We start from the raw sequence: 16,960 nt of genomic DNA, 5'->3' as shown, positions 1-16,960 counted from the left end.
CGAGATGAAAAGACATTCAGTATTTGCTAAAGTGTTAGCAAAGTGGGCTGTGAACATGTGTCAGAGGATAAAAAGAACTCTTATTTCATCTTCTTCTATTTCCTAATTGTATTGTGTTATTAATAATTGATCAATAATATCTGAGAATAATTGACAAGTAGATATATCTACATATTGTTACATGTGTATATATGTGTGTGTGTGTAATGATAATTTGCTAGTAATAAGTAACAAATTATTGGGAAGAGACAAAGTCGCAGTGGCAGCTCAATTAAGAGATTTTGCTCTGGATTAAGAGCTGTGAACTCCACCTTACTATACTAGTGAGGGCTCAGGTAGACCTTTTGACTTGTGTAATCTAGGCGTATATTTCTTTAACGGGTCTGATGTTGTAAAGGCTTATCAAATACTCACATTCAAACCAAGCAGTTAACTAGCCACAGCCCTTACTTTCGGCTACCTGAGGTAGCCTGTAAAATGTAGGTCTGTGATAATTCGCCCTTTAACAGGAGAGTTGTTTCTGTGATACTTTTATTGATGGCTGTCAGCAAGTTTGCCTCACTGCCTGAATCAGATGTATAGATTAGCTGGTTTTGCTTCCCATTTATGCTGTTGTGCTGCCGCAGGAGAAGCATTGTTTAGAGATTATAGAGATTAGACCCAACAGGAGTGACGCATGCCATTCAGACTTCTAAGTTTTTAAAGCTTAAGCTTTTACGTCTTTGTTAGTCATACTTTTAGATAGCATGGAAATATGTTTTCTGCATTCATCACAGCTGTAGGAAATACTGATGGGTCTGTGAAATGCACAGAACTCCCCTTGCACTCCTGTTGCAAATTGTAACCCAGAAATTCAGTATTTACGTTGCTTGATTCATGCTAAAGATTGTTGCAGTTTTCCTTTTTTCAAAAGAAATCGGAAAGCTGTAACATTTCCATTGTCTGGAGGCCTTTGAAATGTCATAAGGAAAAGTCCTGGAAGGAGACACACTTTCAGGCAGCATTGTCTGCGTTCTGCACTCCTCTCTGAACCCGATAAAACGTGAAACACCTGCCAAAATGGTATCTAGCGAGGGACACCGTGAAGCGCGGGCCTCACACTGATAGCAGAGAACAGCAGCACACACTTCCGCACAGGGACCTGTGTCTGTTAAAGCCGGTGAAGTTACACGGGGGTCAAATAATGAAGCGGAAGGAGATGTCGGACTGGGCTGTGTGCGGGTGTTGAGGCGCTGGCAGGTGGGGGCTGCAGGGCCGCTTCCGTGAGGAGAGGCTGGGGCTGCCCCGCGACAGACATGGCCGGGCCCAGACAGCTCCAGGGGACCCAGCGCAGGACATGGCTGAGCTCCTCGGCCGAGCTGGTGGTGCCTCCAGGAAAAGCGTCTTTAAGAAAGGGCAAAATGCTGCACGGGCGGTTAGAACTGAGGAAAAACCTGTGAGAAAGAGCCCGGCAGGCACCAAGGTGAGAGGAGAAGGAGGGCAGGAGGAGCCCCAGGCGCTCGAGCAGAGGCTTCCATGAGGCATCTGGAGAGCCCACGCTGGAGAGGGCTCCTGACAAGAACCGCAGCCTGTGGAGAGGAGCCCACACAGGAGCAGATTTATCCCGAAGGACTGTATCCTGTGGGAGGGACCCTGCACTGGAGCAGGGAAAATGTGTGAGGAGGAAGGGGTGGCAGAGAGGAGCTGTTATGGACTGGCTGCAGGCCCCATTCCCCATCCCTCTGTGGCACTGTGGAGGAACTGAGAGTGAAGGAGTGAAGCTGAAAAAAGGATAAATATGGGTAGGTGGGGCCAAGCTGTGTTCAGTTTTGTCTTTGTTTCTCACCATCCCAAACTATTTTAATTGGAAATTAATTAACTCTCCCTAAGTAGAGCCTGTTTTGCTTGTGACGGTAACTGGTAAGTGATTTCCCTGTCTTTATCTTGAGCAACAACCTCTTCATCTTCTTTTCTTTCCCTGTCCTGTTGAGGATGGGGAGTGAGAGAGCAGCTCAACTCACCACAAGCACATATAAGCTTTACCCACATAATTATAGGTGAACTTACAGAGTTAATTTTTTGAAAGGTGTAACCTTTTTCTGTTCCCTTACTTTGTGTGTGTGCGTGTGTACACCAGTTGCCGGATTGCAGTTTACAATGTAATCCAAAATGCAATCCAGAGTTACTGTGCTAAATTTGACTCAATATATACAGGCTTCAAAATTAACAGTGATTTCACTTCAAATTGGCTTTCTACTTCTTGGCTACTCCTGTAAAACTTTGAGTTTCTTTCCTTTAATTTTTGGAAGAAAGTTTGATAGTTGACATTTTTAATAATCTAGTAAAATTATTATTGTAAAAAAGTAATAGGGAGGAAATAAGAAAAAAACCTTAAAACTGTAACTAAAGTATCTGTAACTCTAACACCATGTCTATCTGGAGAAATATTCCCTCATGAATAAGTTCAAATGTCTTCAAAAAAGGGCTGGTGAATAACTGCATGAATCCTCAAACCCAGAAGAAATTAATGTTTTCTAAGCCAGGATTGATGGAGTTTCAATGTAGCAATTTGAAAGATGGGTTTATTTATGGCAAAGGAAAGGAAACTCTACCAATGTAGTTTTCATCCTGATACTGTGTTTGTTGAGAAGAGCAAAGGAGGATTAAAAAAAGAGCAGTTTCTGCCACTGTGAAGGGTAGCAATTTGGAATAAATGGAAATGCAGGACTGATTTGATTGTGTTAGGTAGAACTGAGAACAATTAATAATTTGAAAATATAAAGCAGGATGTGATAGTTTGTCAGAGTTTGCTATAACTGAAAGATTATTCACTGCTAATATTTAAAACCTTAGTGTATGCTTTTATTCTAAAAATTTATGCTCTAATTGAAAGATAAACTAATTTAATAACTGAGTTAAGTCCATCAAGTAGATTTAAAAAATCGGTTTTGGCTTTTTAACTGTAAAGTTAAGAATGGATTTCAGAATATGGATACAAATAAATAAGAATGAACAAAACAGGTAAATCAAATGACAGTACCAGTGAATTGAACTTTATGAAGAGGAGTCGGAGGAAGGTACAAATTTTTTATTCTCTCTTGCTCTTACAATAGAATGCTACCTTTTTAAAATTATGTTTCCTAGTTCACAGGTATGTTTTTTTCACAAGCAGAAGACAGGTAAAGGACTTGGGATCAGCTAATTATGAGACACCTCAAAGACCAATTGAGGTACAAGAGCCCTAGCACAAACTGTGCCCTTACCCACAGGGCAATGTCCCACAGGGGACGAGCACAGGGGAAAGAGCTGCAAGTATGATAACTAGCAGGTATTATAATGCAGCTTCATTTTGGGTCAGCTGTTAGCACTAGGCTGTGTCTGTCCCTCTGCTGTCTGTCTTCCTAATCGCAGCTGAATCTGTTCTGTGATTCTGACTTGGGAACCGGTGAGCCTCAGCAACTGGAAATCACCTCTTTTCTCTGCCACGCACTTGCAGAAATTGGGTTACAATCTATCAAATGAATGTGATCTATCTTCTGGCCATCCAGTTTAATTTTTGTGTGTCTGTGCAGTTCTAATGATAAATGAGATATGCATGTGTAACAGGACAAGAAATTTTCTATTTGCATGTTATGTATTCATATTTCTCTAAGGTTTTACAACTGGACCTCCCTCATCTCAGTCTCAGCCTTCAAAAATACAGAAATAATTTGAGTATGCTTCTGAGTATCTTTTGAGGCGTCTTTTCAAAGTCTAAGTTTAAAAATACAGAACAACGTTACACCAAATATGTCAAAAAGGAGACATTACATCCATTCAGAACAGCAGTTACTTAAATGTTTTTCATTTCATTGCCTATGCTGATTTTTAGATTGTGGATTAGTTGAATAAAGAAGAAGAAAAACAAGCCTCTTTGTAAAACAACAGAGGCGTACGCCTTGTATTGCCTTTGTCATCTTTGGTGAAAGTGTTTGAAACAGTAGTTTCAAAGCTTTGGAACATGAACTGTAAATTGGTTTAACCCAATCAAATAACATCTTTGTTCTCAGGTGCAGGGATAACTTCAGTATTTGTACTCAGAAAAGTATTGCTGTAAGCTCACCAATTAGAGTGAACAACAAATACGTACTGAAAAAAAAATAATATTCGTTTTGTATTTCCATTAAAAGGATGCACACATCAACAAACAAAAGCAGAGGATGGATATCGAATAAAAATAAAACTAAGAATAGGTGAACATTTTTAAATTATACTTATGCAATGGCTTCATAATGCTGAATTAAACCTGGGCATTAAAACTTACATTAAGGCTTTTGAAATTGCAAAATGATATGTTTTATAGTAAAGACAGGAAGAAAAAGAAACGGGTATATCAAGATTTACAGCTTTCGCACACAATGCTGTCAGTGATGGTAGTTTGTTCTTAGAATGTAACTTGTTCTTCATACAAGAACCTTATCAATTTTCATCAGTGAACTGAGTAATTCTGTGTCTTTCTGTCTTTTCCAAATGGGAAAACAGCGGCTCCCGATATCTTAGTCACTGACAGAGAAAAAAAATTAAGCTAATGTCCATCTCGACTGCATGAGGAGGAAAATCTGCCTGGGAGTTTTCTTTGCCAGCAGTCACTGTATGTTTTCGCTAGTATTGCATGTAATCTCTAATGTTAAACAGTGAAAGCTAAATTAATTTTTCTGACAAAACAAATAATGTAAAACTTAGGGCTGAGTCCCTCAGTCTTTATTCATAAAAATAGTCATTAACAGCAAGGACCATGAAAACGTATGTGCTTAAGGATTTAGGAATTAAATTGGGGTGGAGGAGTAGGACAGCTATTACAGAGTAATCGAAATTTCACGTTCTTCTTCCTGTTCCCACATGTATTTCCCTGCAGAGACAAATTCAGTAGTTACACAGATTTGTTCTTGTTCATGCATGTGGATAGGTTTTGACAAATTTTTTCAGCAGTTTTTGAAACATTATTTGAAAATGAATGTAGCAAAGGTAGTTTACAATGTTTGCATTGACATCCATTATGATGCAGTTACTGATGTTTGTGTAGTATAATTTATTCATTAGAGAAGTTAAGTACAGGGTGTGAGGATAAAATTCCTGTAGCAAAGATGCAAATGAGAAATGATATGCAAGAAAAAGTGTTGGAATAGAAGAGTGAAGCTTACCAAATGTACGTTGCTTCCATCTCTGAGGTTTTTGTTTTACAAAACTTATTTTATTGTGTCAGAGGAGGAATGTCTAGAGATTGCAGGTCTATTATGAACTACTTTCTTTGAGGCTTTCAGTCAAATACTTTGTGTGTGTACCAATATTCAATTCTTTAAATGATTCAGAATATTTCCTGAACACTACAGCAAATTAGCTAAGTTTGTAAGAGCAACAGGTTTATGCAAAGCATTCCCTCATCAGTTCCCATTTGTGACCAGTTCTAAATACAGTTATTTAAATAAATATTTAATATGGGAAAAATCTGGTTCATTAACCTTTAAGATTCATTCCCGCTTAATTCATATTCCTCCTGCAGAACACATTAATTTACTTATACTGAGTGTGTCTCCCTCTTTGTGACATGACTGTTCCTACATGTCATTGTCACTATAAACTACACTACTGTGATTGCATATACTTCAATAAATGAGTGTTTAACAGAATGCATGCAACACAGTATGTAGCATATCATGAGAATTATTTTGCTAATTTGCTTCCTTGAAGAAACTTACGAAAAAACCAAATTCAAATACTAAGACATCTGAAACCTTAGTGTAGATCTGACAAGCTGTAGATTTAACGTCTGATTTTTTATCAAAGTATATTCTGAGTTCCTCGAAGAAATTTTATTCAAGAAGTTTATAAATAACAGTATTTCTTTAATATTACAGGATTTTGAGAGGTTACTTCATATAGTCTTTAAATGTTCTTTTTTCCTGGTTTAAAAATGACTCAATTAAATTCCTTGCACAGGCTTTCCAACATTCAAAATATAGTGTATTAGGATCATTGCAGTTGATTGCATTGCTAGAGCTATACATTTACATGCAAAAAGCCAAAATCTGGAGTACATTCAACATTTTCAAGATTACAAAATTTTAAGTTAGTACTCTTTCCCTGCTTTTACTGATTTACAGTTAGTATTTGGCAGTGCATTAAGGCAACTAAGTGAATAGATGTTAAGTCTTGTTGAGTCTCTAGAATAAAAAGTATTCAATATATTTTAACTGAATACAGCTTTTTAAAAAAACCCCACAACTTTCTTCTCTGGAGGATAATAAGTAAGCAGTGTACAGCTTCACTTTCTCCTTTCATTTTGTTTGACAATTATGTACGCAGCCAAGAAGTAGCTATTTATCTATTTCAACAGAAGATATTGTGTTAATCTTAGTAGAGGATCTGCCTGGAAAACCAGTCAAGTAGCTTGAGCCATCCTGTGTGATGGTCCGTATACAATAAATAAGGGTGTATGAACTTCTCAGTATCAGCTAGTGGATGTATATCTTCCTGAATTATATCAACATGGGGAATAAGATTGATATCTGTGGAATATTTATGTGAAAGAGGAATCTATACTTCTATATATGCCACTAAAAGTATTACTCATTCCGTACTTCTGAGAGAAACTGGAGTCATAATAATAGGGTAAATTCTACGCTATCTGCCCAGAGTAGTAAAAAATAAGTGATTTATGAAATGCAATGAGGGTCTTACCTCCTTGTAGTAAGGTATTAACATCTTCAGGGTAGTGAAAAACATTATATTATAAAGCGTATTATGCAGAACATTTTTGGCAGTCTGTTTAAATAACAAATTTTCCATATCAGAGGAGTGTCATACAGGAGATCTTGTGACACAGCTCTTGTACCTGCCTTCTGTTCCTGCTCTATGGGTGTTAAGGTACATGGTGTGTACTGCTAAACACTGGCAGTGTTGGTAATTATGCAACCTTTCAGCAACAAAAAGTACATTTCAACCTGCTGATTTATGAACAGTTGTTGTGATTCTAACACTTCATAGCAGCAGGTTAACGTTATTAACGTTGGTGTAAGTCTTTTGATGGTTTCTTTGCTGCTTCTCATCTTGTTCAATGCTTTCCCATACTTCACCTAGTTTTCCCCAAACCAATATTTGATTCATGTCAAAAGGAAAGTACTGTAGGTGTTCATTTACTTGGATGATGTCTTCAGGGATAATTCCCCTGCCTTACCTTAGCACCATGCCTTAGTTAGGGTGCAAATCTAGTTTTTGTAACTACTGTCAGCGAGGAGCGACTAGTGAAGGTTGTGGTTGAGAGCAAGAGCTTGACATGGGTGATCAGGTTTATCTATAGTGTGAAACCATGCACTGTGGAAAACAGAGGTGCTCCACAGATTTGGTTTGCATATGAATTCCAGATGACTTTTGACTTCATGTTGGGATGAGGCAAATTCTGGCCTGTACACTGATTTGAGAGTAAGGATACCGAACTGCTCAAGCTGGAGTGGAGTTGTGTTGCACTCAAACAGGTCATCTGACAGGCACATTACAGGCACCAGGGTTATGGAGCACTGTAAATCTCACTTACCCTCAATCTAAATGTATCCTAAATTGCCCTCTAAAAGAACCTGTCTCTCTTCATTACTGTAGAGTGAGCTTCAAGAGACAAACCACACTACCGGGGCATTTAGATAGGTGGTGAAATTTTTGAGACCTTCACCTCCTGTTGGATTAGGATGTCAGCTGCTAAAATCCTCTTGTCTTTATTGCTGAATTATTTTAGCACAAAATTCTTCAGTATTATATCATGCGGTAATACTGATAAAACCAAAGTTGCTCCAAACTTCAAACAGGAAATGATAATATAGAAGGTGAGGAAAATTAATTGCATTTATGTCAACTGCCTGTGATGCAAAACTGGGACAAATTAATCTCCAGTGACCTGTTTGCTCCATTGATTTCTTTGGTGTTATATTAAGGAAGAACATGATCCAGTATCTATTGCATTGCTAGGAAATAAAACCCCCTGTGATTAAATATACCCTCATAATGAGTTGTAGTACTGCTTATTTTACATACATGAGAAAATAGACTCTTTTATTATTATGGCTATTAGAGCATGTCAAATCTCAGATGAAGTCTGCTTTCAGCAGAGTTATTTTTCCACTTTACGCCAAAATTATGTCTCATTGAAATATCAGTTCATCCAAGCTGAACGACGAAGGCAAGATGTTTTGATTTTGGGAACTGGAAACCTTTGCTTTCTCCTGATTTGTCATAGCATTTTTACCTTTTCAAGAGCAATGTTTCCTTTATTAGGTTCATCTTTTCAAACCTATGTTTCTACAGAACAGAAGTAATAGATCAAGTTGTTGTACAAGCATCATTTTTTTTCAGAAGTACCCCAAAAGTAAATTATTGAACTTGAACTAATTTCAAGCATTTTGTGTTCTGATTGTCATTTTAATGAATTAGCAGGTATGAATGTTAGTATTATCTTAATTAGCAAGTTTAAATGTTGACAAGCTCATGAAAGCTAGAGGGTGTTTAATTTATTTCAGCTGAACCAAGTTTAAACTTGTTGTTTCTAAGAGACATTTTGTGATCATTAAAGTAAATACAAACCAGCTGAGAGCTATAGTTCCTCAAACTGGGATTGTGGACGAGAGTCCAAAGAAGACAGAGTTTAATGATGTGACCTTGTTATTCAAAATTCCTAAAACATTATCTGTTTACATATTTTTCAGTATGATCATTGTTGCATTTGTGAATGTAAAGACATATGCTAAGCAATTTGTTTTAAGTAGAAGCTGACACAGTGCTAACAGCACTGGAAGACTGCAAGGCCTGGGGGAGAGGAGAGAAAATACAGCAACTTAGTGTAACAACTGTCAGCTGTGAGAAAGTAGCAGCATTGCTCAATCAGCCACTCTGCTTTAGGGATCTTTTATTCATACAGCTCCTTGTGCTGCTTGGACTAAGAGTGAAATTTCTGTGACATAGTTAACACTGGGCAAAAATATGCTGATGTATTGAAATATGACTGTAATAATACATCTCTAAGTTGTGTCTATTTTATAGACTCATTGTTGGTGTGTTTCCTTGCTTGGTTTAGGGAGCAGGAGGTTTTTCCGTTGTATCATTAGTGGCAGAAAGCATCTAGCATTACAGTCCTGTGCTAGAAATGTCGAATACTTAAACAATACGGTGACACAGTAATGGTTAAATGATACATTGATATTAAACATTATAAAATGTAAAGAAGGGGACCAGCCACTCTTTGTGCATCTGTTTGAAAGGAAGGAAAGTAGAATGTGATGCTGGTGAGCCTTTATGATATCTGAAGTCTTCTCCCTTTCAGCGCAATCCTCCCATACTGGTGAATGATCTGTTTGAAGATATCAAAGATGGGGTAATGCTAATTGCCCTTTTGGAAGTTCTTTCAGGGCAGAAGCTGGTAAGAACTTCCTTCTTCTGAATATACATGATAGTTGCATAACTTCTCTAGGATGTAGTTTTCTAATATGTTTCTATATTTGAATACCATAAAAAACTGACTTCTACATAAGCAAATAAGTTTATTCATAGAGTGGGATATCTGGTTAGAAAACCCCCAAACCAGATGATTACAGACTAAAATTCTTTATTTTGTGCGTTTTATATTAATTTTGTCTTATTAGTTCATAAAAATTGCTTATTTGTATTAGTCTTTGCAGTTCATCTAGGTGTTCCTACCATGGCATAAGGAAGGTCTAAACTGCAAGCTATTTCTATACGTCTTGAAGAAATGATAGTGTTTATCTTGTTAAATTTACGTGTCTGAAAAAAATAGTTGAGCCCCTCAAATTTCATGGGTTCTTACATCCATTTACCTTCACATCTGCTGTGCTACTGTAAAGAACCTTAACTGATACCAAAAAGGCTTTTTCACAGCCAAGTTGTGCACAGAGGCCATCGTGTGTACATGGCAAATAGGCTGTCTCTTGGGAGCTAGGCTAGTTTTGGCCATGTGATGTGGAAGAAAACCAAAAGGGTTTTGGGCCAAGGGCTCTCACTTTTTCCAAACCAGCTTGCAGATCAGGTGGCAGCATCTGAAATAGTAGAGCAACAGTCCATCATTTGGCTTGCTCTGGGGTTCAGACATTACCTGTTCCCTCACATGCAGCCAATTTGCAAGTGCCACACTTTTTCCCCTTTTTCATGTCTGTTTTGATTGCAGATCATACCCCAAACTAGGTAATGATTCAGACTGCAAGAGTGATTTTATCATAAGATGGGGAAAAAGCTATACTTTCAAGTCAGTTTCTGCTCTGTTGAAATATACCTGTTTCTGTTCTTCTAAGACAGAAAGTCTCCCTCTTGTGGCAAAACAGAAGTAGTAATACAGGAAAAAAAAAGTAATGATGGCACCTGTTACAATAACTTCCTTGGATTGTATCCTGTATACATTAATTAGTGAAAGACCAGAACCAGAATAATGTCTGTTTGATTTAAAGGTCATGTAAAGCAGAATATGATATTCTGTAGTAACTGCAAGAGGAATTTCAGAATCTATAGCAAGCCTTTGTTAAAACCGTTTATAACTTTATGAACAGGAATTTAAATTATAGTAGCTGTATATTTGCATTAAAATGTAAGATTCAGTGGGGAATTCAATTCCACTGTAGAGTATTAGAAAGCTAGGGTATGTTCTTGATTTAATTCAAATAATTCTGTCTTTTTTTAGCCTAAGCGTCTTGAAGTTCAGCAAGATTCATTGTTCTATAAGGGTTTGTTATAGTTGGTTTTTTAATCACCAATAAAGGATTAGAGAGAATGAATAAAAATACTCTAGGTAAAATGTCTTCACTGCATACCGATGTTTAAAAATAACAACCACCTTGACTTCTCCTTTGCAGGCAAAAATATTTTACTGAGAGAATGTTACTTTCTCTCAAGCGCATATGTATATGTGTGTGTATAAAAAATAGTAGTAGTTTGTTTTACATGAGAAAAACAGTTCTCTGATTTGATGAAGTTTATGAGCTGACATTATTAAGACGTATAAAACTCTTTTATAATAGAAGTATCACATTTATGTCCCCTATATCTGTCAGTGCACCCTGTTGCTATATGCAAAGATACAATTCAACTGCTCCAAGGAACATTTTTACATGTAAATCAGACTATGGTATGTACATAGGAATTTATAATAATCTGGAACTTCACTTTTTGCAGCAAATTGGCATAAATCTAATCTAATCTAATTATGCTGTTCTTTCTATTTAAGCCTTGTGAGCAAGGACGTCAGCTGAAGAGAATTCACTGGGTTGCCAACATTGGCACAGCTCTTAAGTTTCTAGAAGGAAGACGGGTAGGTTTGGTAGCACTTAGTCCTGTTCTTTCCTTCTTTTTTTCTTTCTTTCCTTAAATGTATGATTTTTATCCACTTAGCTGTTCTTATTCTCCAAAATTTGAGCTACGTATACAGTCTTCAGTTTCTACACAGTGCCTAAAAGCTGCTGTAAAGTAAAAATGTCAAGACCCAACACTAATAGGTAGCAATGTATAGGGTAAAACTTTTCTTTTTCTTTTTTTTTCTCTTTTTAGTTAGAATCACCTTGTATGATCTCCTTCCTTTTTCTTTTTTTTTATGTACACTTCAGCTCCTCATGTTCCCTACTTTCCTGTTGCTGTTATCAGCAAAGAACAATGATCTTCAGTTCAGTAAGGCCTTCATTTATAATTAAAAGAATAGATTTATGGACTTCACCAAGTTGTACATGCAAAACTCTACTCCCTGAATGTACAGATATGAAAATTTAGAGCAGTATGACCCCTTATTAGCTTGGCAGGACTTCAGACTAATTCCTGGATTGATTCTGGTAAAATCAGTTCTGTGGCCATTTTAGAAATGGAACAAAGCGTTTTATAAATTTAACAAAAGACAGAAAACCTAAAAGCTCAATGTGATCTAAGCTCGATGTGATCTAGGCACGAGTATCAAATAAAAGCAATCTACTTCTACCTTTTTCCTGACTTTTCTCTCTGTATTGTGATGACTTGTATCTGGTTTTTTTAATTAGATTGCAGATATTTTGGTCTAATTTCTGCATTTTAGTTCAATTTTTCTCAGTGCAGATGTAACACCTGATGAATTTTATGTCTCTACAATACTGTACACCAAGAGTTGTTGGATTTTGGCATTATTTCTCTCTCTTTAACCCTATGGCATCTTCACCTAATTACATTTCTGTTACATGGGAAACAGTCTTAGCAGATGCCTGTAGAAAGAAATCTATAAGAGAACTTTTTTAAATTGAAAAATTTAAAAAGACAAACAAAGACAAACATTCACCATGCAAAATTCAGCTTTAGCGCACAGTTTCAGTAGTTTATGTAGTAGTTTGTTAATGCAAACTATATCATATGGAGCCTGAGAGTGCAAGCTTAGATACAAAGAGAGCTGCTTTCTGGTGAGACCTGTATAACCTAAGATGAGGCTGGGGTCACGAGCAAAAATCCATTCTTCCCTAGCTTACATGTCACAATGTAGTGGGTGACCTGAACTTTGAATGATCCACCTGAGATCCCAGAAATAACATAGCAGTGCAATTAGGTAATTGACCGTGACAAGGATCAAGATAGATTGCCAGAAATAGAGCACTGTGGTTTTGCTTATGATATCTGAGTATTTTTGTCTGGACTTGTCTCAGTTATTTTTGTATGTACTTTGTTTCAATATGCCAGATTTTATTCTAGAGGGAGTTGGAAATATGCAGTGTGTCGGGTAAGTTGGTGTGCATTAGCACGTGGTCTCTAGGCTGAATGCAGCCTAAAGGATGCGTCTAATCAGAGTCCGTCACCATTTTCCTTCCAGAGGAGGCAGGGGTGCTGTTCAGACAAGAAATGCCTCCTCAGCAGCTGAGTGCAGTCCCTGGTCTGCGCTCAAAGGTGAAGGAAGGGATGAGTGGCTGTGTGCAGTGCTTCGGGGTGTGCCGATAAGGTCTCCTTCCTCCATGGGCTCTCCCATAAGTAAAGTTTATTATGGGTATATAAGTCTGTCCAAGAAGAGTTCTGCAAATACTCCTGTTATACGGAAAAATGCAGCTGGCAATTATCAGAGATCATTTGGGTCCAACCTGGGTTTTTGTCGTTCTGAAAAGTTTATTTTGGAGTTTTAGATCCATTTTAATGGAGTGTAAGACAAAGGTAACACAATAACTAGACTAGATAGGCTATGCTTCTGTGAACAGTAGCCTAACCAGAAGCTTTAGCTGAGTCCTTGTAAATCTTTTGATCTGTAATACATATAAGAAAAACCTCACTTTCCAGAAAAAGTAAAGCTTTTGTTAGAATTGGTCCAGCTGAGAGAATGAGATTCTTGGTATATTTTTCTTTAGGTACGTAATAGAAAATTTTCCTTATTGACTGGTAGAGAGGCAAGCAATGTCAATTTTTCCAGAGTTTTTCCAGATTTCTTAGTGGAGAGGATTGGAAATATAACCTGTGGGAATTTCTCCTCTGCCTCTTCCCAAGCAGCCTGCAGGGTTTTCATTCTGAAAAGAGCTTTGCAGCCCCAAACAATTTTTTATTTGCTCTTGACATTATCTAGTGGGTTTCCAGCTGGTGCTTCAGAGAACTACAGTCTTTTTTTTTCTGTTGTGGGGAGACAAACGAGGTCACCTAAAGTAATTTTCCTGCTTTTTTTAACATTTGTCAATGAACAAGCTTACAGTACATGAGCACTTCAGCAGCCCCTCATATTTATGTCATGATTGATGGCAGACTCTTAAATTTGCTGAGGGAAATATAAACATATTTGCTAATTTTCCAATACTACCTGTTTTATTCCATTTCCTTGAGCATCATCTACCCGTTAATTTCTCTGTGATATACTCTTTATCACCTCCTTTACTGACTTTTATTTTATGGGTTTATTTTAGGGCGATTCTTTATTCAGACTATAGATTAGCATTTGGGAGTTGAGAGTCATGGAATCTGTTCCTGTTTCTGTTGATAAACTACATGTGACCTTGGACAACTCATTTGTTCCTAGTCTTATTTTAAAAGAATTGTAGTCAGGTTTGTCTTGCAAGGGAGCGTTAATCAGTGGTGGTAATATTCTTTACAAAAAAAGGCTCTCTACTGGAGAACTGTAGCATGCTTTTTCCCCTTATCTTTCTTTTAGCTTTTCTCCCCCTCCTTTTCCTTTCCTTGTTTATTCTTGAACTCACTTTTCTCTTTCCATTCCAAACCTATTAGAACTATAACAAGAAATCCCTGCATAATTTAAAGCCTGGTAACGGAGCTTGTTGCTTTCCTTATTAATTGTGTTGTAAGGTGTGCTAAAATGTGCTTTCTTTGTGTTATAAAATTAAATTAATGCATTTACCTAATAGTTAATAATTTAATTTTTGTATCATCTTTTTCCCTTTGCTTTTCATGCTAGTCCATATATAGAGGATCTCCGGTTTGTACAATGATTCTATGTAATTTTTATTGTTTTTTCCACTTGAAATTAAATATTTTTTTCTACAAATAATAACATGCAGTGGTCTTAAAAAATCTCTCATTACCTATAGCTATATTTGTCTGAAAAGTGAAATTGCACCATTCAATGATTTTCTTTTTTTAAATTAAGAACTTGTTAGTTGATTGCAAAAATGCCCTAAAAATACAAAATCTATGTGAAATGCATTTCATAATTGTTATCATTCTTGTGTGTGGGAGTAACACGTGTTTTCTTTCCTATATAGATTAAGCTTGTCAACATAAACTCAACTGATATTGCTGATGGCAGGCCTTCTATTGTGCTTGGCTTAGTGTGGACCATAATTTTGTATTTTCAGGTACTACATTTTTTATACTTCAGTGTAGCTTGCGCAAATAATGGTTCAGATCATCATTTCATATGAACTGGTGTAGTCTCAGTCTTTCACCACAGCTAAGTTACGTTATAACTAGCTGAGGATCTGATGCTCAGTAAAGTAACGGTTGATGGTAAGGATGCTTCATATTGGGTAAAATTAAATACTTGTGTTTGGAATAAATTAGTCTGGGCCTAAAATGGAGTCCCTTCATCACTGGAACATATTCTTCCACTTTCTTTGAAGAATACAACAGAACAACAAAAGGAAAGATTAGAATTGTGTCTTCTTTGCACAAATACCTTGAGCAACGTCAGTGGTGATTGTGCTGTATGTCTAATTCCAGTGTATATGATGTCAGATAGTAGTTATTTTCAGCCAATACATGTAAACATGCTGATTTCCCTGGGAGATGCAGGTATTTGCAGGGACAAAATTTAGCTGTGAATGGTGTAGATGGAGAGGGGTTTGAATTTGTAGATGAGAAATCATTTGCATTCTGTTGAAGTTAGGTGGGAGGGAAAAATGGTTTTCTAAATCCTGTCCATATGAGTTAACAAAATGAGTCACTGCTCAACAATTTAAAAAAAACACAACTGATTTTGTTGATGCTCTTTATGGAGTTTTTTGGCTTTGGCTCTCTTTTAATGTAGCTTTCACGTTTCAGGGATGCTGTTCTCCTAAGCACCAACCAGTTTGATGCCTCATTGATTCAGTTCTCCTTCTCACAAAAAAAAAGTTAGCCAGAATGATATTAATATTTTTATTTTAATTTATAGCTCATTGAGATGAACAGGGAAAATTACGCTTCTCAGAGTTACCGAAACTCTAGTTCTCTGCTTCAGTTTTACTTGGGTCATTTTTGAGCTTTCCTTTAGTTATCACAGGCAGATACATCATTTTAACGTGAATGAAATCAGAAATGCATGAGAACTGTGCTTCTCATCGTGGCAGACTCATTCTGTGGTGTGACAAAACTTTGGTTTTTAAGTAGACAGCATAGACAATCTTGCAACATCCTCTGCATATAACCTTTTTCATGTTAAAGAACCAAACTGCTAGTCAACTTAATGTTTTTTAAAAAATCAAGTTAATGATTTTCATTTGATGAAAGGCATGATGCAAATAACTGTCACACCCTCGGCCAGCACTACTAATGCATTTTGCCTGAAGTACATTCGCTATTCCTTCACAGGGTACCTCTAAGCAAAGCCACAATTGAATTTGTGCCAAAACAGTACAATGGTAAATAAAGAACTATCTGGATGAGATCATTGAGGACACTTCCATTCTTTAATTAAGTGACCCTCCTCTGAAATTAGTGAATCAATAACATGACACACCTGCATATGGTTCTAGCTGTAGGGTGTCAAGAAAGTCAATGATTGCTAGATGTCCTGTACTTCTGAAATTAAGACCATTGTCTGGGAAGGTACTTTAATGTGCAGTTAAATAAAACACAGTGTGTTAACCATAGCTTCTCTCCAACTTCATTTTGTCAGTTGTATTAGGAAATTATTTAAGAAACTGGTGAAAATTAAGAAGATTATCTACAAACAGTCCATTAACATTTTTTCCCCACAGATTGAAGAGCTTACTAGCAACCTCCCACAGCTGCAGTCGTTGTCTAGCAGCGCTTCTTCTGTGGAGAGTGTTGTCAGTTCAGAAACTGCGAGTCCCCCAAGCAAACGGAAAGTGGTAACCAAGGTCCAAGGAAGTGCCAGGAAGGCTTTGTTAAAATGGATACAGTACACAGCAGCAAAGTAAGTAACCTACAAATGAACTGAACTTATATCTTAAGTGCAAACTTTTTCTTCAGATTCTAAACTCTCTTGGTCAGGGATTGTCCTTTTGCTCTGTGTTAATGTAGCACCTCCCCATGATCATATTCTTTTTGACAACTGAGGCTGCTAAATGTTACCACCATACAACAAGCAAGTAATAAATAATGATTTGCATTAATTTTACAAGCAATTGTATTTTATAGTTTCTGAATAATGAATTGGATTATCTTTGACAGAATGAGGAACTGAAAGGGGAATTAGATGCCTGAATGACAATATATTAGTCCTGCTACCAAAGTACTTGATGTGACAATGTAAGTCCCACACCGACGTAGCATTCCTCAGTGACACAGCTTGTAGAAGCAC

General features: G+C 36.9%; 1 protein-coding gene across 13 annotated transcripts in view; it reads left to right on the top strand.

The window, feature by feature from the left end:
• The window catches only part of SYNE1 (spectrin repeat containing nuclear envelope protein 1), a 311,588-nt gene that overhangs the window by 56,222 nt on the left and 238,406 nt on the right, over nt 1–16,960 (top strand). For 10 of the 13 annotated variants that reach the window (XM_074580424.1, XM_074580430.1, XM_074580428.1 and 7 more), the window contains 5 exons: nt 9,323–9,418; nt 11,231–11,314; nt 14,393–14,413; nt 14,700–14,792; nt 16,395–16,573. In XM_074580424.1, the coding sequence (XP_074436525.1) occupies nt 9,323–9,418; nt 11,231–11,314; nt 14,393–14,413; nt 14,700–14,792; nt 16,395–16,573 (473 nt within the window). The remainder of the gene's footprint in view (nt 1–9,322; nt 9,419–11,230; nt 11,315–14,392; nt 14,414–14,699; nt 14,793–16,394; nt 16,574–16,960) is intronic. The other 3 variants (XM_074580426.1, XM_074580436.1, XM_074580425.1) reach the window with 1 other exon arrangement.

The sequence above is a fragment of the Larus michahellis genome, chromosome 3 (assembly GCF_964199755.1).
Source record: "Larus michahellis chromosome 3, bLarMic1.1, whole genome shotgun sequence".
NCBI classification, from domain to species: domain Eukaryota; kingdom Metazoa; phylum Chordata; class Aves; order Charadriiformes; family Laridae; genus Larus; species Larus michahellis.
The sequence above is the reverse complement of the archived record's forward strand: the minus strand, read 5'-3'. Positions and strand labels throughout refer to the sequence as shown.